This window comes from Callorhinchus milii, unplaced genomic scaffold, assembly GCF_018977255.1.
Source record: "Callorhinchus milii isolate IMCB2004 unplaced genomic scaffold, IMCB_Cmil_1.0 Scaffold12, whole genome shotgun sequence".
Lineage (NCBI taxonomy): Eukaryota > Metazoa > Chordata > Chondrichthyes > Chimaeriformes > Callorhinchidae > Callorhinchus > Callorhinchus milii.
Genome location: NW_024704753.1, coordinates 15,072,925 through 15,095,921, shown reverse-complemented (window position 1 = coordinate 15,095,921; position 22,997 = coordinate 15,072,925). Strand labels below are relative to the sequence as shown.

Sequence of the window (22,997 nt, the reverse complement as noted above, 5' to 3'; positions counted from 1 at the left end):
ATGCAGGCACTTGGAGCTTTCAAATAGATTAGGTTGCAAACTCTAATACCATAGTACATTTGGTGGTGAAGGGAACAGCAACCCAAACCTGGAGACAACGCTACCTTTCCCGAGATAGAGACCAGACCGCAGAAGCCGTCACCATTGGCAAGGTGTTCGGTTTATTCTACAAATAAGCAAAGGATCCCTGGGAATTCATTGGAAGCAGCCCTTAATATAATCCATAAAGTAGCACACAGCAGCCTGTTAGCAAGCGATTGTTCACAAGAGGTGACAATTGTGGTAGTAAACAGGAACAAAGCAAATTAGGCAGTGCTTTGCAACTCAAATCACACATGAAGCCAGTTTTGGAGAAAAAGATAAAGCGGGCAAATAATAGTAAAATGATCCTCTGTGCAAAACAAACATTAGGATGAATGGTACCGAGACTCACCATGAATCACACTATAGGTAATTCTGCCATTAAATAATCCTTGCATTTGATATCTTGGGAAATTTCAATTATCAGTTACCAAGTGAAAAACTAATAGAATAGTAACGTAAGCACAAATATAAAAATAGATGTTGGCGCTCAGTAACTTGATCTCCACCTGTGTTCTTATTTTGTATTTAAGAACCACAATAATTAAATGAACTTGCTTGGAACAGCTGTCATCTATTCCATTTCCAGTGCGACCCTAGGCACAAATAACCACTATTGACACACTGCTCAAAGAATATTCATAAATAAGCTCAACTTGTATGGACTGGGAGCTGTTGCTCAAACTATTCACTTGGCATGATCCTAGGAAGACTGAAATCTGGTTTGGTTTGGGCATATAAAGATCTGCACTCATTTAAAAGATCCGACCTGATCCCTTTAAACTGTGCTGAGCCAGAATGTACGTTACAAGTTTGAACAAGAAAAGGACTGTAAACGCCTTTTGATTTAATCAACCATCACTTGCATGTCTGAACATTTTCAACAACTGAAACAACAAAGTCACCTCATGCACAAAGCAATCGCACCTCCAACCTACCTGCGGGCAGAGTCAGACAAGAATTTAACTACCACAATGTGGGATGGTCTAAATCAAGCTTTAAATTTGTGCATTTTGATTCAAAACAGTCAAGAAAATGTTTACTGCAATAACAGCAAGCCAATTACAATCGAAACATTAAATTGTGCATTCATTCACTATTTTTTCTAAATGATCACAAACATCTCCCAATACAAAAAACAACTGTTCAACCTAAACATCCCCCAAGTCACTGCCGACAACAGAGATTGACATGTAATTCATCTGAACAGGCGTTTCAGTGGAGAGCTGAAAATTAGAACATTGAAATTGATAACCAAAAACTTTGTGAGTTTTGAAATTTTGATTCTACCGAAGAGATGTTCTGAAAGCAATTTGGAAATTTATATTAAAATAAACCTGGGAACATCAAAAATTAAAACAAATTGGAACCAAATATTCTTCATTATTTTACAAGATATACAGGAGTGCATAGATAACCATATAATTCTTGTATTCTCACATCTCTTCGCTTATCAAGATCAGCGACATGCTGACAAAACAGGAACCAAACTGATAACTTTAAGATAAAGTTTGACTTAAACAATAAAGAAAAGAAAAAATCTCTTCAGTTGTTCTGCAACTTGGTGTCCCATGGATAAACATGTGACAGCATTTAAATCCTTATTTAGCAAAGAAATTCAAGTCCTAGTTTTAACCGCTGAATTCTGTAAGATAAAATAATTGAATACTGCTTTCTTTTGGTTTTAAACTACTTTTTTTTTAAAAAAGACAGCATTGCATTTTGTCAGTCTGCATAGACTAAGTTAGAAATATACCAAAACCTCCATACCTCGGAGAAAAAATAGTTAACCCGAAAATACGTTAGATTTACATTCCGTAAGTGTTCCGATGGGAACTGTAAACAGTGACTTTAGTCAGGCGAACTCTCACAAACTCAAAACTGCACACAAATGTCCATCCACAGGGCAATCAGAAGTCCTCAGCTAATTACATGTCTTGTAACAGCTATTTCACAATAAAGTCTTTAAGAGAAAAAACAACTTACCTGTTCGACAGGCTGGCCGAGCAAAAGACCTATCAAACTGGATACTCAATAAATGCCGAGGTGCAGTTTTAGGGATGGCACATCCCAAAGAAAGCAGAAGACGGGTTTGTCTTTTTTTGACCAAAGCAAGCACTAATCACTGAAATGATTCAGCACACTCACATGCAATCTGTCAATTCATCCAACATTAAACGAATGGTTCAGATACAAAACATCTGTCTTTGCCGGGCAAGAACAGCATGTCAGAACCAGGTTCCACGATATCATGACTAAGAGTTCACAGTGGGTTCTGACATGCTGTGCTTGCCCAGCAAAGACAGGTGTTTTGAGCTGAGATGACCTTTAGTAAAGTGCCTGAGTTACTTTAGGAACTAGTTCAGCTGCTTGAAACTTTGCATGGACCAGGGGCATCTGCAAGGTGAACAAAAGTGCAAGGGCTAGAACAAACTGCATAGGGGCCGAATTTGGGCCGTACCAATTGGAGAATCCTGTATAGGTTCCACCGTGTTGGTTTCATAAAGGCCAACAAAAGGAACGAGGTCTTTATAATGAATATTCTGATCCTCAACATGAGAGCTGCTAATTGAAATGTCGTTGAGTTGAGGGAAAATAAATGGAAAGTGGAGTGGCTCAGTGTTGATGTTTGCCATGAGGTGAGCGAGCGAGAGAGAGCGACGTTTAACACTCGAGTTCCAATCTGGTCAGCAGCTCTTCCAATGCTTCCAGCCTCTGATTGGCCTCCTCGATGGCACTGTAAGTCTGCACGTTGCTGGTGATATGGAAACGTATGTCATCCACCAGAGGCACAGAGTCCGTCTCTTCTCGGGCCTTCACCGACTCAGCATCGTCTCTCACCGCTTGAGCAAACTCTTCCGATTCTACAAGCTGCAGAGGACAACCGGAAAACTGAGTTGGTGACTGCAATTGAGGCATTAAAAAGATATTGACAGGATTCCCAATCTGTGCGCGCTGGGTCAGATCTCGTTTAAGTTCAGCCCCAGTTGAGAATGGATGGAGCGAGGAAACCTCGGCAGCAGTTCACCAGGATGATAGTGGAGGTGAAAGGACTCGAGTATGATAGAATGCTGAGCAAACTGGGAATTTACTGTTGTGGTTCATGGGGTGATCTGATGGCAGTGATCAAAATAATGAAGGGAATTGACGAAGGGAATAGAGAACGCATCCTCACTCTAGATGGGGAATCTCGGGACAAGATAAGACTTCAAAATCAGAACTAAGGTGATGAAGGGGAAGTCAGCCCATTCACACAAGGTGATTGCCTTCTCTTTCGCACCCCCAAATGATTCCAATGCCCCCACCACATGCCAAGATGTGGGCACTTGGCAGCTCTTCATATTGAAACGTTAGTGGTATCAGTCCTCTCGATCTGAAAGCGTTATGTCAAACTCAGGGATTTTTTTTATTGTTATTATTGCCTGAATCTGGAAATAACATTAAAATCACAATTGCTGCACGTCAGCCCAAAACTTACCTTCTCGACAATTTTAGCCATATATTCTGTGCACTGGTCTTCTAGCCTGGTAAGTCTGAAGAGCTTTGCTGTTTTCCAGACATTGAGTACATTGTCCTCACACAATGTCAGGGCCAGTGTTTTCCCACAGAGCCTCTTTAAGCCGGGCAGAAGGTACATGTCAGCCACGCACAGCACCTCAAAGGCAATCTCTGGAGGTAACTGCAAACAGAGAAGGGAGAAAACATCTGTAAAACATCTGTGATATTCCACTGCAGGGCGCTGCAACTTCTCAATCATGCAGCCAATGCTGGCAACTGATACAGTGGAATCATGAACACCACCAATACCACCAACAACTTGCATTTATATAGCGCCGTTCACGTGCTGTAGCGTCCCAAAGCACTTCACAGTGGCGGAGTCTGACACCGAGCCAGTGGAAGAGTGAGGTGACCGTAAGCACCATCAAAAATGAAGGTCTTTAGGCAGGATTTGTAAGTGGGGAGGGAGGGGGCAGGGCAGAGGGATTGAGGGATAGAGTTCGAAAGTAGTGGCTGAACACAGAACCACCTATGGTGGAGCTGGGGAGACCAGTGAGGAATAGTCCAGCCGGGAGGTGACAAAGACGTGGACAAGGGTTTCGACTGTGTTGGTTGTATCACTGGCCCTGACATTGTGTACGGACGGAGACAGGCAATGTGGCAGAGATGGAAAAAAGCAGGTCCTGGTCAGGGAACGGATGTGGGGTAGAAAAGAAAGCTGGGGATCAAACCTGACGCTTAAATTGCGCGCGAGCTCGGTAAGTCTGAGGGAGAGCACGGGGAGGTTGAGGAGTTCAGACCCACAGGAGAGAAGATATTGACAGGAGCCAAAGAATATGGCTTCCGTCTTGCGAAACGCGGCAGCCAATTGCGCTCAGCAGTGTCCCACAAACAGTCGTGGATTGAGTGGCCAAATTATTATTTATTTATTTTTTTGAAGGGATTATTACTCTCGGAAAAGCGATCCGCCAATCGACCAACAACTGGGTTCCTACTTACAGCTGGGTAAACAGAGGTGTGTGGAATCAGGAAACTAGCCTAAGCTGCCACCTTCTGTTAAAAGAAATGATCAAGGGAAGGTCAGACCTGCCAGTGAGATAATCACCGCACCAGCCATTACTGCCCTCTCCCCAGTCATGCATGTTAAGTCCGTCTTCTTTGCCTTCGCTAGCTGTTTCCCCCTTACACCAACCCCACACCCTTGTTACCTTCTCAATCACTCTTGCCCTCACCGCGCTCTCCTCCGGGTGCCTCTGCCTCAGGCATCTATAATAAATAATAATTCTCGCATTTGATATAGCGCCTTATCAGGTCTTCGAGACGTCTCAAAGCGCTCCACAGAATATTACAGTAAAGTGAATTGATTGTATATTTAGTGGGCGAAACGGGCAGCCAATTGCATACAGCCATGTCCCACAAACAATCATTGATTGAGTAATCAAATTATTAGTATTTTTTTAAGAGATTAATACACCGGAAAAAGCTATCTGCCTATTGACTAACAACCAGGTTCCTACTCACTGCTAGATAAACAGAGACGTGTGGAGTAAGTAAGGAAACTTGCCTAAGCTTTTGCCCTGCCCAGGAATCGAATCCAGGTCCTCTCGTTTGCGAGGCGATTGCTCTAACCAATACACTACAGGACCTCAAAACCCCAAAAGATGATAAAAATAAGTCACACAGAATAAATGATTCACACTGAAATGTTCAGTAATGACACATACACCTCAGGTCTGAGCTTCAGCGCCTGCGGCTGGGTTGTCTCCTCAATGATTAATGCTAGTGGAGGTTTGAATACGCAATCCCCTGTCACACAGGGAAGTTCGGTGATCTTGGTAACTCAGAACCATTAATAGCAAGTGAAAGCATATTTTGTTTTGCAAGGATAGGGAAGGAAAAAGAGGAAATGATTTGAGCAGTTGGCTCACTTTGCAACAAAGTCAACAACACATACAATCTGCCATCGACAAGTAGGCTCGCTGCAATGTTAGCACCATGTATCTATTGGCATGATGTGGTAGCAGAGACACATAATAATAATCCTTGCACTTGATACAGAGCCTTATCACGTCTTCGAGACGTCGCAAAGCGCTTCACAGAATATACTGTAAAGTGAACTGACTGTATATTTTGTGGGGATGCAGGAACAGAGAGACCTGGGGTGGTCACATAAACAAACCGTTAAAGGTGGCTGGACAAGTAGACAAACCTGATAAACTACCTCCGACTCCCCCGATCACCTTCTGCTTCTCCTTCAGAGTCTCTATTCCAGAGAGAGATTTCAACTGGCAACCAGCCAGGGTACAACAACAGGTGTGTAACTGCCTGTAACCCTGGAGATCACACGTTACAGCTTCCTCCAGCACAACTTGGTGTTTTGTTTGAAGATTTTTTTTGGATGCATCAATTATCGTTACAATCTTTGCAACTCTTTCGAGGGTTCGAGGCCAAGAGGGCATGGATTCGAGCTTGTGATTTGGAGATGACTTGGAGAGGTTTGGAAGAACACCCAGAGGAATGTCAGCAGAGATAGAATAATTTGTCAGAGGCGTTGTTACTGTGAGAGTCGATTGGTGCATTTTAAAATATAATTGGACAGGCAAGGGCAGAGGAAGGGGATTAGACGGGGAATGAGCAGGGAATTAGAATTAGGATGCTTTGTTTCTTGAAGGAACAAACGGCAGAACAAAATAATGGGCTGAACGGACTCCTACTGTGTAGGGGCAAAGCGTGCCACATTTCTAATGGATTCTATATTCAAATCCACTTCTCAATGTGCAAGTTGAATTGTAGAGCACAGCAAGCTATGCTGGCACCTGGTGGCACACTTCAAATATTGCACAAGGGGAGGCAAGAAGTGGGAATCGATTTCAAATGTGCTGCTTATTTTTTTAAGCACATTTATTCATAAATGTGTAAAATTGCATTTTTTTTTTGCAATGCGAACCTTGTTATACAGGGAGAATAAAAACAAATATTATTCTGATATTCTGACAAAAACTAGTTGCTCATAACTAGATACACAAATCAGGATGGTGTAATAATAATCCTTGCATTTCGTACAGCGCCTTATCATGTCGTTGAGACGTCTCAAAAAGTTTCTCCGAATATATTGGAAAGTGTATTTTGTGGATGAAACGTGGCAGCCAATTGCACACAGCAGTGTCCCACAAACAGTTATGGATTGAGTAACGGCATTTTTTTTGGAGGGATTAATATTTCTGGAAAGCAATCGGCCAATCATTAATAACCGCGTTCCTATTTACTGCGAGGTAAACAAAGGCGTGTGGAGAAAGGAAACTCGCCTAAGGTTTTGCCCCACCCGGGACTCAACCCGAGTCCCTTTGACTGGAAGTTTCAAAAGGGAATTGTATATATACTCGAAAAGAAAAAAATGGCCAGGCTATGGGTAAAGAGCAGGGGTGTGAACTAATTGGGATAGCTCTTTCAAAGAGCTGTTGGACCAAATGGCCTCCATCTGTGCTGTAGGATTCTACGATTCTAAGTTTATTACTAAAACAGCACAGGGCATCTGAAAGCATTGCATCTTACCTCAGTCTCATCACTGTAGATGTAGTAAAGGAGTCTGATGAAGATTTCCTCAGTGATATTGTGGAGGCTGATCATGGGGATGCTGGGCTGACTCTGAAGTTCCTGACTCTCACAGAAATGATCCTCCAGCAAAGCTCTGAAATAATCACTGCGACCACAGAAAAACGCCTGCAAAGAATAAAGCGACACAATTGTCCACGGTGCTGAGGCAGTGTTCCAATCCCTCTTCCTTGCCTCACTGCTATCTGAGGAGGAGAGGGTCAGGGTACCTGTGGGAATGGCAGATACCTCACAGGATAGGAGACTGGAGAGAGGAGCACGAGGGGACACAAGAACAACAAATTACATTTGTATAGTGCCTTTCACGTCAGGAGGACATCCCAAGGTGCTGGACAGTCAGGGATCCGCACCCGAGCTGGTGGATGGTGTCAGATGGGGTGGCGGGCTGGGAGGGTAGGGGCAGGAGGGTGACCAAAGGCACGGTCAAAGAGGAGTCTTGATACGTGGCTTGAAGGAGGCAAAGGAGGGGGCGAGGCAGAGGGACTGTGAGATGGAGTTTCAGAAGGTGAGGGGAGAGAGGCTGAAGGCACGCATGCAGATGGTGGGGCGGGCAAGCTGGGGGACGTGAAGCAGGGCTGGAGCCCGCTAAGCGGAGGGAGCGGACAGGTTGGTAGGGGGTTAGGAACAAGGCCAGAGAGAGGAGCCCGAGTGGATAGGAGTACTTGCACCGCTCTGCAGGAATTCTGCTTCAAAGCAAATGATGTTTTTATTTAACGAGCGGCAAATAAATTTTTAATGCTCGACTTGGATCTCAGTCGGAGCCAGAACGATTCAGTGGGTGAACAGCAAGGGCATTCTAATGAACTAGTTGTTTCAGGGCTCTCACAAACCTTGTGACAGAGGAAGTTATAGCCTTTCACCCTGAAGCACAAATCAGGGTAGCTGCTGAAGTTATCTGTGCTGTCGAATGGCAATTCCCCAAAACCAACCTGGGACAGAAAGAGGATTTTATTACAAATCAATAGCACAATCCAATTAGTCTAGCTGCATGTAATCCTGGAGGAGTTAATTTAAGTGAAGGGTGGACGACAAGGCTTCTAAATTAGACCTTGATATTTGATAACCATCAGTTAACTCCAGGCACTCCCCATATGTACACACACATCCCATACCTAGATACACACACTCACACACAACTCCCATACATACACACACAGTTCCCACTCTCACACCGAGAGATGCACACACATAAACACCACTCCCAAACACACACACACAATTCCCATGCAAAAGATGCGCTCTTAAGCCATATAAATATTGTTCTCCCATGTATGCAAATACTTCATCCATACAACAATTCAAGGATTCTGCACTTTATAAAACTGTTCTTCGGAACTCTCCCCCAAACGCCACTCTTCCTTGCAACTGATCAGGAGGAGAGCACATGAGGAGGTGGTGGAAAAGACGACAAGATGGTGTAATATACAGCGTGACCAAAACGTCGCAATATCTACGCTATTATCTATATAAAAAAAACTATCATCATTTCTCTAAGACTTATTAGACATTGTAACAGTATCACGACTGTTGGTCACCCTGTATTTTGATATATTCCTCTCTTTCCACTCATTACTGTGGTTGATTGATCGCTCGTCCTAAACAAAACCTTCAGAGTTATATGGTAAGAAACAGTAATGAGGTTGTATACCTACCCGCAGCTCTGCGGGAAGGGCACAATCAGCGAGAATAGCCAGGTCATCCTGCAATGTGCAGTTTTCCTGAGTATCCAGGGTCAGAACTGTCACACAAGTCCCAGGCTTGGAGGAGACTGTAAAACAAATGAGCCAGCAATGGATCCAGACTCTGTTGTTAACGCTACATCAACAAATGCAAAGCAAACAAAAAGATTTGTATAAACTTCCGGAAACCGTAAAACTTGGGGAGAAAATTTACACTGAAAATTTGGCTTCATTCATCTCCCAACTTTATCTGTTGTTAACTTTAAATTAGGATTTTCATTGTTTTCACAAGCCGAACGTTAAAGCATAGACTCGGTCATTGGCGTCGCTATTCCTGTGACATGACCTACCACTCCCCATAGCCCAGAAAATGGGGAGTGTGAACATGTGACCCCGCCAGTGCTCTGCCGTCTATAGGAATAATCTTGGGACAAAAAATATCTGGAAAACTCAGTTTTAAAATAACCACACCTCAAAATTCAGTCACTGCACTCCACAGTAAATTCTGTGAAGCACTTTGAGATGTCCTCTCAACATAAAAGACGTTACATCAAATGAACAGATTTTTACAATCGAAGAATTCAATAAAGGGCAATAAGCATCTAGTTTTTCCAGGTCAGTGACACAAGAAGTGAATTTGAACCCAAGCCTCTGCCAATGTCTGACCATATTGAGCCGCTGACTGAGTGGTTGCCCTCTCCATAATCACTCAGCCTGTCTCCAAGTTGTCCAGCCCAGGGCCTATCAGGGGAGTGGGGAGAATCAAGACCTTCCAATAAGAAAGCAAGGACTGAAAAATCTTACCAAATTCATAGACTTTTTTACATTTGTTTTCCAGTTCATCAATCAGCAATTGCAGTTTGCATTGCTTTGCTAAGATTTTTAAGTCTTCAATATTTCCAACTTCAATATCTAGGTGGCCTGTGGAAAGAAAGTTGTAAGCATGAAGGGATGTAAAATGTCTGTAGCCTCCATCGCATCCTTTAGAACCAGTGCTTCAACCAGCTACCAGCTACAGTTATCTTTGCCTATAAAAATGCAGTCACTATACTTCAGAGTAAATCCTTGAAGTGCTTTGAGGCTTCTTCCCGATTTGAAAGACGCTGTATCAGATGACTGGATTGTTTATATACACCACAAATTGACAACTGCTAGTCTGTGGTCACTTCTTACAAAATATCGACAAGTTAAATTCTTAATGGGACACGCAAAATTAAATTACATAGAATCACACAGACTGTACAGCATGGAAACAGGCCTTTCGGCTCAACTAGTCCGTGTTGGTGTTTGTACTCTGTAGGATCTTCCACCCCTCTTCCCTAACCCTCTTCCAATGCCAGCCAAGCTTCGTTCCAATGGGCCATTATTTGCACAAGTCCAGGTAAATCAGTGTTCAATCGGTAGTTTGTTTCCAGGTTTCTCTTGAATTTTTCAAGAAATATTCAATCAAGAAAATTTATTTTGTGGACCAACAAAAACGTTGACCACCAGTGCTCTATTCCCTTCTCCCTTATATACGTACCATTAGATTGATTTTCCCCGGTGAATGACAGGACTGGGCTAACACAGAGACAATACTGGCCCAAATTTGGATAAACATTCCTACAGGTCTTGGTATCAACGCATTTAGTGATAACTGAACAGTTAAACCTAAAAATACAGTTACTAAAACTTTACAGTAAAATCTTTAGAGTAAAATGCTTCAAGACGTTTTGACAATGTGATAACTGCTATATCAACTGCAAGGATCATTATATAACTGCCATGCATTTTTTTTTAGTCAAAGTGATTATATAAAACATAGATGGATACTCTAAATCGGTATTTAAGTGAACTTCACATTAGTTTCTCCAAATACTGGGTGAATGTGGCAGCTTGCTACACACCTGTGTAGAGATACTGCAAAAGTGCTTGGAAAGCCATGGGATTAACCTGTGAAATGAAACAGAAATATAAGATAGACTGCATTTTAAGTGTTTTTATAATGTATATAAGAACACTATAATATAAAAATATCCATGTACACAATAATATTAATCCTTGCATTTGATACAGCACCTTATCATGTCTTCGAGACGTCTCAAAGTGCTTCACAAATATACTGTAAAGTGAATTGACGGTATATTTTGTGGGCGAAACGGGCAGCCAATTGCAAACAGCAGTGTCTCACAAACAGTCGTGGATTGAAGTGATCAATTTAGTATTTTTTTTTAACGAATTATTACCCCCAGAAAAGTGATCCGCCGATCGAATAACAACTGGGTTCCTATTCCTACTTACTGCTGGCTTAACAGAGGCACATAGTCACTGTACAATGCCACTGTAGTAGCTATGTATAGAGTGCAAGATGCTCTTACAAACCTCTACAGGATGAGTTACTGATCTCACCTGTGCTGCTGTGGGGCGACGGCAGAGAGGGTATTATTACCCCGGGTTCACCTGTGTCTCCCTAAAACAGGAAACAGACCACTTGCACACTACCTCTGTTGGGGATTTTTCACATCAGCAGTAAAAGTGAACTCCACATTGGTTAATGTCTGGTTATATCTTCTCTTAAAGCTAATACTGAGATAAATGTTTAATGAAAATGACTTGGGCAGAATAGGTCAGCTTGGCTCCTTCGGTATCACTCTCGCCTTGGGAGTCAGAAGCTTGTGGGTCTAAGCTCCCTGAACTCAGAATTTAGGCTGAGACTCCAATGCAGCACTGTGAGAGGTCTGCAATGAGGAGATAATATTGGGCCACATCCAAATAAAGCGCTCCTACAGCACTTAGTGTGGACAAGTTCATGTTTACCAAACAGATTGCGCAAGGACTTTTGAGAAGTTAACCTTCAACTTAACTCTTTCATCTTAACTCTAGCTTTGAACAAAACACACTCCAGAGTATCCGATCTGGTAAACAGAAATCTAGTTTGTTTCAAATTACGCAAGCAGATAAGATTTTTTTCATCTTGTGAATTAAACTGATTCGTTTCAATTCATTTGAGGCCTTTTGGTTTCTAGTAAAATGGATTAAGGGTGTGTAAAAGTAACGGAGAAAAACTAGCAACCAGCTCAGATTGACGAAAGGATCAAAGAGTGTTTCATATTTCATAGAATTGTACAGCACAGAAGGAGGCCATTTGGCCCATTGTGTCTGTGCCGGCTCTTTGAAAAGAGCTTCCAAATCAATCCCTCTCCCCATAGCGCTGCAAACTTGTCCTCCCCAAATAATTACCTACTTCTCTCTTAAAAGTGGTTCTCAAATTGGCTTCCTCCACCCTTTCAGGGTCCCAACAACTCGCCTCAGGGTATCACCAAAAATAAAGCTAATAAAATTTGGCTGTTGATTGTTCCTGGAAATCCTCTCGCAGGTAGGGCAGACTAGGAAAACAGTCAATAAAACAATGCTCTCAGAACTCGGGAGCAAAATCCGCCTCCTTGAACAGCACTTTCAATTTAGTATGTTTTACACAACCTGCCTGCCGACACACAGACTAGCACTGTAACAAGTCACACTGGAGTATTCCATTTACACACACCACTTGTGGTTAGAGCACTCGCCTCGCAAGCGAGAGACCTGGGTTCGACTCCTAGCTGGGCGAAACGCTGGGCAGGTTTCCTTGCTCCACGCGCCTTTGTTTACCTAGCAATAAGTAGGAACCCAGTTGTTAGTCGATTGGCGGATCGCTTTTCTGGGGGTAGTGATTCTTTCAAAAAAGTAATAAATTGGTCACTTCAATCCACGACTGTTTGTGGGACACTGCTGAGTGCAACTGGCTGCCGTGTTTCGCCCACAAAATATGCAGGTAATTCACTTTACAGTATATTTTGTAAATCGCTTGGAGACGTCTCAAAGATGTGATAAAACACTATAGTAAATGCAAAGATTATTATTATTAGCGCTGTCAAGCTTCACAGAAACAAGGGGAGGCCATTCAGCTTGCTCCACTAATTCATTAAGCAATGCTGGATATTTTAATCCTTTCTCTCTGCCTATGTTGCCTCTCGACTCAACTTCTCCTCCCTTGCCTCATAACGAATCCTGATGCTAAAATGCTCCAAGATGTCACACTATGTGATAATGCTTTGTTACTTTAAAGAACTCACCCATATCACCCCTTCACCTGCTCATCTCTAAGAAATGTAATCCGTCTACCAAGCTTCTTATCATAGCTAGGCCCCTTCCGCCCAGGTATTCACCTAGTTACTATGTTAAATGTACATCTTACAAGAAAAGATTTTTGGTTCAATACGGCTCTCTGGGAAGGGGGAGGGTAAAGAAAAGCTCCTCCAAAAGCTTAAGGCCAGCTGTGCTCACGCCTGATATCTGATGACAAGTTCCTTTGCCTAATTGGGGATTTCTCGCTGTCGAAGTATTGTTTCAGTGTTGACTGTTGAATATTTTAGGGCTGTGGTGCTGAGGCTGCAGCCATGGTTACAGATGCCATTCAAACGACGAGCACAGTGAGTGTGCAGCTGTTTGATGTTCTTAACAATAGCAACTGGCTCCCAGGAAAGTCATTCTCCTGAGGTTTTTACCCAAGGTCCACAAAATGAACTCCATACTCCACATACATACAGATTAAGGGTCATGTTAACAGCTCGGGCTTTGGGCTCCTCATGGTACCAATTATGTCACGTCACCTGCATTTGACACAGAGCCTTATCACCTCAAAGTCTGCTTACGAAACACGTCACATAAAAATAACAACCCTTGCAGTCGATACAGCATCTGGGTCACATTGTCGAAATGTCCCAAAGCATTCGAAGGATATAATTTGAAGAGCAGTGACTGTATTTTGTAGGCGAATGTGTCAGTCAGTTTGTAGAAAGCAATATTCCACAAATAGCCATAAAGCAAATGACCAATTTTATTCAGGAGATTGTTGGCCATGATACCAGGAGGAACTCCCTACTCTGTTCGAATAGTGGGATGTTTAAAGTCCACCTGCACAAACAGACGGAAACTTGGTTTAACATTGTATCTGAAGGATGGCACCTCTGACAATGCAATGCTCCCCCGGCATTGCAACAGAGTTATTAGCCTAGACTAAATGAGTTTAAAGTCCTGACTTTGGGCTTGAACCCACAACTTTCTGATCCGGAGGTAAAAGTGCTACGAACTGAGCTAGACTGACAATACATTAGTTTGAAGTGCTGGCATAGACAGTAACTAATGGAATTCAAGCCTACATCCCACAATCCAGCATACAATTACACAAACCTACACACTGTGTGAGGTGAGAGGCTTTAACAACAACAATGTGCATTTACTTAGCACCTCTCACACAGGATAGCATCCCAGAGCGTTTAACAAGTGTAGACAAAAGAATGGGCAGGCATTAATCAAAAGAAACTGAAGGCTTCTCTCTCTCAAGTTGCCCAGCGTCAGTGAAGTCATTAATGAGCATCTTACCAAAGGGTTCTTGAGAGCAATCACATTCTTTCCCTTCCACTTGGTCTGAAACATTTCGGCAAAGTAATTTGATCGTGCGTTCAGCACACATCGGTGGGCTTTGAATGTTTCTCCGTGAACTATAAAGGCAACGTCACTGTAACGACCTTGTTCAAGCAACCTGCTCCAGAGAAACAAAAAAGGTCACTGTTTAAAAAGCCACAATATCTATCTTTGAGCCCTATACTGTTGCATTTAAGCTACATCATTTGAAAATGATCATTCTTCAGGGATTACCCATTGACTGCCATTCTCGTAGATTATTTGTGGCTCAGATGTTCTGTCAAAGAATGTAGAGTTTGTCAAAAATTTGAGGCAAAATTCAGTTAAACTGAATTCAAGCTTCACATGCAAGTTTTAAACAAACAAAATGATCAGTGAACACTTGTTCTAAATTAGAAATGTAAAATAAGTCTTTAAGTGCCTTGGATATCGTCTTCGAGTGAGGATGCTATTCATACCAGCTTTGACCGTGAGTGTCAGCTGGCGTTTTGACAGTGGAGTGAAATCCTCGGCTGGCTTGCCCTTTCCTAACCCGGGGTCATTTAACCAAATGTCATTCCACAGCTTAGAACAACCAACTCTGTACGAACTGGGATTCAAACCTGCAACTTTGCTCAAAGGGTCAATATGGCCCGGTACCTGCATGCATTTACTAAGCAGTATAAAGTACGGAGAGCAAATTGAATCACTATTCTTTTATTAACTGCAGCATACAAGTTATGAACATTAAATTTTTTCCACTCACTCAGGGTTTCAGTTCCGTTCCATGAAAAGATTAATGTATGTAGCGATGTTTACAAGCAGACCACACCGCTACCAAACACAAGTTCCTACCTTTGCAGAAAGTCATCATAGTAATCCCTCTGCATGCCCTTGGCTGTGATCTGTTTGTACTCTTTCAACAGCCGCCGAATGGAATCGTTGAGCGCTCCATACAAACAGCGCTCAGCATCAAATGTGTTGGCCTCGCATTTTGCGCCTGTAATACAATGGATTCCAGTATAAAGTAGGATTGTTTCAGCCACAGCCAATTAGAAACTTAATTTAAACAGTTAATTTGCTGATTCAAAGAATCACGCTTCACAAAGGTAACATTTAACAACATGAAGTGGATCACAACACTGTCTTGCTAAATGTTGTGGAGAATGGCACATAACCGCACAGCAAGAGGTGACCGAACAACAACAACAAAATTAGATTTGTATAGCGCCTTTCACATCGGGAGGACACCCAAGGCGCTGAACAGTCAGAGTTTTGGACCCGAGCTGGGGGTCGGGATTGGGGAGGGTGGAGGGCAGGTGAGGGTAAATCAGGGTGATCGAAAGCACGTCGAAGAGGAGGGTCTTGGGATGGGTCTTGAGGGAGGCAAGGGAGGGGGCGAGGCGGAGGAATTGCAGGATGGAGTTCCAGAAGGTGGGGGTGCAGGATGGAGTGGCAGAAGGCCAATGGTGGGGCGGGCAAGGTGGGCATGAAGCAGACCGGAGCCCGCTGAGCGGAGGGAGTGGGCAGGATTGTAGGGCGTTAGGAGGTCGCAGAGGTAGGGGGGAGCAAGACCATGGAAGGCTTTGAAGGTGAGGATCTGGATCTTGAATGGTATCCTGAATGGTGTGATGGAAAGCCAGGAATTGGGCGAGGATGAGTAATAGGATCACGGAGCTTGGTGCGGGAGAGGACACGGGCTGAAGAGTTCTGGATGATCTGCAGCCTATGTAGGGAGGAGTTGGGGAGGCCAACAAGCAAGGAGCTTGCATAGTCAAGCCTTGATGTAATGAATGTGTGTATGAGGGTTTCGACAGCTTGCGGTGTGAGACAGGGCCGGAGCCAGGCGATGTTGCGGAGGTGCGGGAAAGCAGAGCAGGTCATGACACGGATGTGGGGTAGAAAGAATAGTTGAGGGTTCAAACAAGTCGCTAAGGTTCCGGACTGGCTTAGTAAGGTGCAGTGTGCATCCATGGATGGTGATGCTGTCAACGCCTAAGGTGTGGAGGCGCTGACGGGAGCCAATCAGGAGGGTCTCGGTCTTGTTGATGTTCAACTGAAGAAAGTTAGCTCTCATCCAGGACTTGGTGTCTGACAGACAACAACAACAAGATTTCATTTATAGAGCGCCTTTCACATCGGGAGGACGTCCCAAGGCGCTGGACAGTTGGGTCAGGACCCGAACAGGGGGGAAATGGTCAGGATGAGCGGAGGGAAGGGAGGGAGCAAGACATTCAGTCAGGATACAAGACACACATGCGAACATGGGCATTTTAATAGCTCCTCATTTAACTTCTTTTAATAGCTCATGATGAGGTGAGCAGTTTATAGTGTCTTATCATAATCACAGTGCCTCACGGGTTTTGCCCACAAATTACAGTCAATCAACTTTACAGTATATTGTCAAGTGTTTTGAGACATCTCAAGGACATGACAATGAGCTAATACAAGGATTATTTATCAATATTTAGTGCATCGGCTGCTATGGAAAGTGCTTTGATCATCTTTCTGATGTGAAAGACACTGTATAAATGTAAGCTGTTGTTGAGTGGGTATTTGAGAAAACTGCTTGTCGAACTTCTTGCGACATACTTCACTGATGTGTGAATCACACTCCAGGCCATTTAACCAACACATTTCCTCTCCAGTAAATTACGGTAACAGTATTAGGCCATCCACCCACCTGATTACCTCATCGTGACCCATCTCAGGCAGGGCGAAACCTTGGGCAAGTTTCCTTACTCCACACGCCTAATAATAATCCCTCCAAAACCAAAAACAATAATAAATTGGTCATTTTCAATCTACGACTGTTTGTGGGACATTGCTGTGCGCAATTGGCTGCCGCGTTCGCCCACAAATATACAGTCAATTCACTTTACAGTGTGTTCTGTGAAGCGCTTTGGGACGTCCTCCCGACGTGAAAAGCGCTATATCAAATGCAAGGATTATTATTATTATTATTATTATCTGCAGCACCTTCCTATCACAAAGCCTACACAAAATACAATAATGCTCGCACTTGTTACTTTTCAAGTCAGGAGGATGTCGCAATGCATTTCACAGGAATTACTGTTGGGTGGTGACTCTATATTGTTAAGCAAACACAGCAGCTAATTTGGTTACACCCATGTCTCAAAAACAGCCATGAAGTGAATAACCAATTTTAATCGGACTCCAGGAGAGAAGTTCCTTTCTGTTGTTGAGTGCAAAGGGATCATTAACTGCAACCTGAACCGGTAACTCCCAACAATGCAGCACTCCCCCAGCAATGTACTGGAGTGTCAGCCTAGACTGTGAGCTCGCAGATCTGATGTTAGGCTTCAACCCAAGATCTTCTGACTCAAAGGTGAGAGTCCTAACAACTGTGAGCCAGGCTGACACGAGCAAGGCGTATCCCTCTAACCCCTGCTAAATATATCAACAGAGTCACAACTTACTGTTCTAGATGGTACAGTGTAGTCCAAACCAGTTATCTAAGCTTGGGCAAGTTATTCCACAAGTGAAGTTGAGGTTTCAGCTGCTATCAACTGTTGTCACATTCTCTGGCTCAATCTTTCCTCGTTTGAGACAAGATACCCCCACAGCCTCAAACAAAACTGCTTAATAGGAAATGAGAACCAATGACGTCAGGGAAACTATTTTCACATAACTAAATTAACAAACACACAAACGCAGTGCATCGTCAAAGACTCATGATAGAAACTTCGGGATCAGACTTGAAGCTTTCTTCCATGTGTGCAATTCATGTTCTGCTTAATGCTGTCTCAAATAAGCCTATAAATAAACAGGCACTACACCTGTCAACAATTATCTTGAGACATTTTGACATTATGGGTGCGATAAGAAATGCAAGAGTTATGATTTATTTACACTCTAACCATGACACATAAAGTCAGAGAGTTTTAGAAGTGTCCATACCATTGCTGAGCAAGTATCGTACAAGATCCTCATGCCCACACAGACACGCGTAATACCTGGGCATGAAAAAAATCGAGTGTTACAGCGCAAAGTCATTTTACAACTAGCACTGCCCTTAAAATAGGCAGCAACTGCCGAGCATTCAAACATCAAGGAAACCTTGTTGCGGAGAGTTCCCATCTGTAAATAAAGGAAATCTCTTAAAACAAGTTAATGAAATTACTGCAATTTATGAAGTACTGATTTCAAGAGGCTTAAAACCTAAACATAACCTGGCACCACATCAGAATAATGCTGCGGTTACACTCTAAGGTAGCAGATTGAGGGATGTTCCTGGAGTATTGCTATATAGATGGATATTTACATTTTAAAAATACTCTTACAATATTATGGGAGCAAACAAAGATAGCAGTGGTGGTGAGGGGTACAAGGTAGGAGACTTAATTCCATTACTTGTAACCTATACCACTGTAGGGAGATTGGGAGGAACTTCTTCACCAGATAGTGGTGGGAATGTTGTGGTTGAAGCAAAAAGCATCAATGTACTGTATTTAAGAATAAACTTAATGCGTACATGAGGAAGAAGGGAATAAAGGGTTGGAGTACCAACTTCAGCACACACTGGTTAAGTCAAATGGCCTGTTTCAGTCCCGGATCATTCTATGTAATTCCATGGGGAGGGCCTCTTACCCGCCTCGCCAGTCAGACTAGTTTGTCTACTCGGGGAACGTGATTAAACAGAGAACTTTCAGAGCACCACACAGTCATGATGGACGAATGGCCTTCATCTATGTTATCCTTTACTGTAGCATGTAGGCACAGAGTAGGCAATGTGAGAGAAATTATAGGACGCCATGCTCTCAGAAAAACTATTATGTACTTACAGCGGGGTACTATCCCATTTATCTTTTACATTTAGTTCCACGTCCCTCTGTTCAACCAAGTAACTGAAAAATAAAACAGAAGTACTGTTGGTACTTCCTTAAACTGGCATTTTAGTGTACAAACATAGGTACAAACTTATGTCATTGATTCCAGGTTTCTGTCCGGCAAAGGGCGCGAATAAATGCCAGATGTTATAATAATAATACTTTAATTTGGTATAGTGCCTTATCACATCAGGAGGACATCCCCAAGTGCTTCACGGAATTTCCTGAGGAATGAAGTGACTATTTATAGGCAAACGAGGCAGCTTCTGGTGTCAGTGTATTGTTTCTCAAAAACTTTCCTTTTCCCCCATTGAGCAAAACGTCACTCAACCTATATAATAAGGTGACCATAAGTCCCCGATTTCCAGGGACAGTTCCCGGATGAGGTTTTGTGTTTCTGGGGCCAAACCTGTCCTGTCTTGAGTTCAGCAACAAACTGAGCAAGAGCAAAGAAGTTTAAAAACAGATACCACTCATCAGAGAAACACAGCCATGAATCCAACAAGCTTCACCATTGCAGTAACCGCTTGCATCAGAAATAAGGCGAGTTCAATTTTTTTTTTTACATAACGTCTCTGGATTTGGTTTACTATCTATATAACAACTTACTTGCTGCTAGCTGAACAGAGGCATGTGAAGCGAGGAAATTTGCCTGAAGTTTCGCCCTGCCTGGGAATCAAACCCAGATCGAGCGAGAGAATCATTAGGCAAATTTCCTCGCTCCACACGTCGCTGTTTACTTAGTTCGATTGGCTTCCAAATGTTTACCTAGTTTGAGGGATTGCTTTCCAGGGGTAACAATCCCTCCCCCCCAAAAAAAAATACTCCAGTCATTTAATCAACGACTGTTTGTGGAACACTGCTGTGCGCAATTGGCTGCCGCGTTTCGCCCACAAAACACCCAGCCAATTGACTCTGCAGTATATTCTGCGAAGCGCTTGGGAGACGTCTTGAGACAAGTTGCTATATCAAATGCAACAATTAATATTAATAACTTTCTAAACTCTTCACTCTCAAGTTTGGCTACTGCCATCCCCGCAGCACAGACCTACCGGCCCAAGTATCGCTCACTCAATTCACTCGCCTGGATGCAGATAAACACCTATTTTAGATGTCAACTGCACCTGCGATTGAACAGGCAGCAAGCAGCCCGCGCCACTTGTTAATACGGACAAGATTTTGCAAAGCTGCACAAGGTCTCCTGGTTTATTTGGGGGGGGCGGGGGCGGAGCCAAGGGGAAAAATGCACAGTTACTACACTTCACAGGGAAGTCCTGTTGGTTTTACCTTTTATAATGACTAAAAACCTTGACAACTTTGATTGTATCAACGTCAGACACACAGAGGCTCTAACACTGACCCCCACACACCCAGGGGCCCTGACACTGACCCCCCGCACACCCAGGGGCCCTGACACTGACCCCCCCCCCACACACACAGGGGCCCTGACACTGACCCCCCCCCACACACAGGGGCCCTGACACTGACCCCCCACACACACAGGGGGGCCCTGACACTGACCCCCCGCACACACAGGGGCCCTGACACTGACCCCCCCACACACACAGGGGCCCTGACACTGACCCCCACACACACACACACACAGGGGCCCTGACACTGACCCCCCACACACACAGGGGCCTGACACTGACCCCCACACACAGGGGCCCTGACACTGACCCCCCCCCCAGACACAGGGGCCCTGACACTGACCCCCCACCCACCACACAGGGGCCCTAACACTGACCCCCCCCCCACACAGGGGCCCTGACACTGACCCCCCCACACAGGGGCCCTGACACTGACCCCCCCCACACAGGGGCCCTGACACTGACCCCCCCCCCCCCCCCCCGCACACAGGGGCCCTGACACTGACCCCCCCCCCCCACACACACAGGGGCCCTGACACTGACCCCCCCCCCACACACAGGGGCCCTGACACTGACCCCCCCCCCCACACACAGGGGCCCTGACACTGACCCCCCCCCCACACACACACAGGGGCCCTAACACTGACCACCCCCCCCCCCCCCCCACACACACAGGGGCCCTGACACTGACCCCCCCCCCACACACAGGGGCCCTAACACTGACCCCCCCCACACACAGGGGCCCTGACACTGACCCCCCCCCCCCGCAGACACAGGGGCCCTGACACTGACCCACACACACACACACAGGGGCCCTGACACTGACCCCACACACACACACAGGGGCTCTGACACTGACCCCCCCGCAGACACAGGGGCCCTGACACTGACCCCCACACACACACACAGGGGCCCTAACACTGACCCCCACACACACACAGGGGCCCTGACACTGACCCCCACACACACACAGGGGCCCTAACACTGACCCCCCCCACACACACAGGGGCCCTGACACTGACCCCCCCCCACACAGGGGGGCCCTGACACTGACCCCCCCCCACACAGGGGCCCTACACTGACCCCCCCACACACACACAGGGGCCCTGACACTGACCCCCCCCCACACACAGGGGCCCTGACACTGACCCCCCCCACACACAGGGGCCCTGACACTGACCCCCCCCCCACACACAGGGGCCCTGACACTGACCCCCACACACACACAGGGGCCCTGACACTGACCCCCCCCCACACACAGGGGCCCTGACACTGACCCCCCCACACACACAGGGGCCCTGACACTGACCCCCCCCCACACACAGGGGCCCTGACACTGACCCCCCCCCCACACACAGGGGCCCTGACACTGACCCCCCCACACACACACAGGGGCCCTGACACTGAACCCCCCCACACACACAGGGGCCCTGACACTGACCCCCCCACACACACACAGGGGCCCTGACACTGACCCCCCCCCACACACAGGGGCCCTGACACTGACCCCCCCACACACACACAGGGGCCCTGACACTGACCCCCACACACACACACAGGGGCCCTAACACTGACCCCCACACACACACAGGGGCCCTGACACTGACCCCCCCACACACACAGGGGCCCTGACACTGACCCCCACACACACACACAGGGGCCCTGACACTGACCCCCACACACACACACAGGGGCCCTGACACTGACCCCCCCCCACACACAGGGGCCCTGACACTGACCCCCCACACACACACACACACACACAGGGGCCCTGACGCTGACCGCCCACTCTCGGCTCAGACTGACCGGACTCGGGAGATGTCGCCTTTGCGGCAGCTGGTAAACAAGTCGCTGATGTCCATGGCACCGCTCAGCTCCCGCCCTCCTTCCCGGGGCCACTGTCACCGTGACTCAACCACCGTCGTCACTGCGCAACCAACCGCCCACAGCGTCACTCACACACACACACACACAAACACACAGCGCCACCCGCAGGCCTGGAGCCTCATTACAAGCGCTGACATTCTCCCACAGCGCCACCCGCAGGTCTGGAGCCGCATGACAGGCACTGACACTCACACACAGCGCCACCCTCAGGCCTGGAGCCGCATGACAGGCACTGACACTCACGCACAGCGCCACCCTCAGGCCTGGAGCCGCATGACAGGCACTGACCCTCTCACACACACACACACACACTGAGAGACTCTGTGTCACAACAATTTACATTTATAATAGTAAGTGGACAATGTACACAATTCTTTACGCGTTCACTGTTACAGAAAGGAGGTCGACAGCGACTTATTCTGGTTCGCCGCCTGCGTTCGCTGGTTCAGCTCCGACGCAACTGCCAACGCACTTCGGGGGAACCGTTTTTTTAATGTCTTGACTTGCGCTCAACTTTCCCCGTTTATAGGAGTCTTCCCCGGGACAGGGATTCTTCCCTCCAACCCAACCGGTCCTCCGCGGACAAGCTCGCCAGCCCC

The 22,997-nt window shown here is 45.6% G+C and overlaps 1 protein-coding gene across 1 annotated transcript; it reads right to left on the bottom strand.

Annotated features, from left to right (window-relative positions):
• Positions 1 to 2,329: 2,329 nt before the first annotated feature.
• On the bottom strand, positions 2,330 to 22,470 carry abtb1 (ankyrin repeat and BTB (POZ) domain containing 1). Its single transcript, XM_007890341.2, has 12 exons — positions 22,318 to 22,470; positions 19,097 to 19,159; positions 18,213 to 18,268; positions 15,147 to 15,291; positions 14,271 to 14,430; positions 10,757 to 10,802; positions 9,675 to 9,791; positions 8,844 to 8,959; positions 8,022 to 8,120; positions 7,132 to 7,299; positions 3,560 to 3,760; positions 2,330 to 2,952 (listed from the first exon to the last, which is right to left on the bottom strand). The coding sequence occupies exons 1-12, from the start codon at positions 22,371 to 22,373 to the stop codon at positions 2,746 to 2,748; spliced, it is 1,434 nt and encodes a 477-aa protein (XP_007888532.1). The 5' UTR covers positions 22,374 to 22,470; the 3' UTR covers positions 2,330 to 2,745.
• Between the last annotated feature and the right edge of the window lie 527 nt (positions 22,471 to 22,997).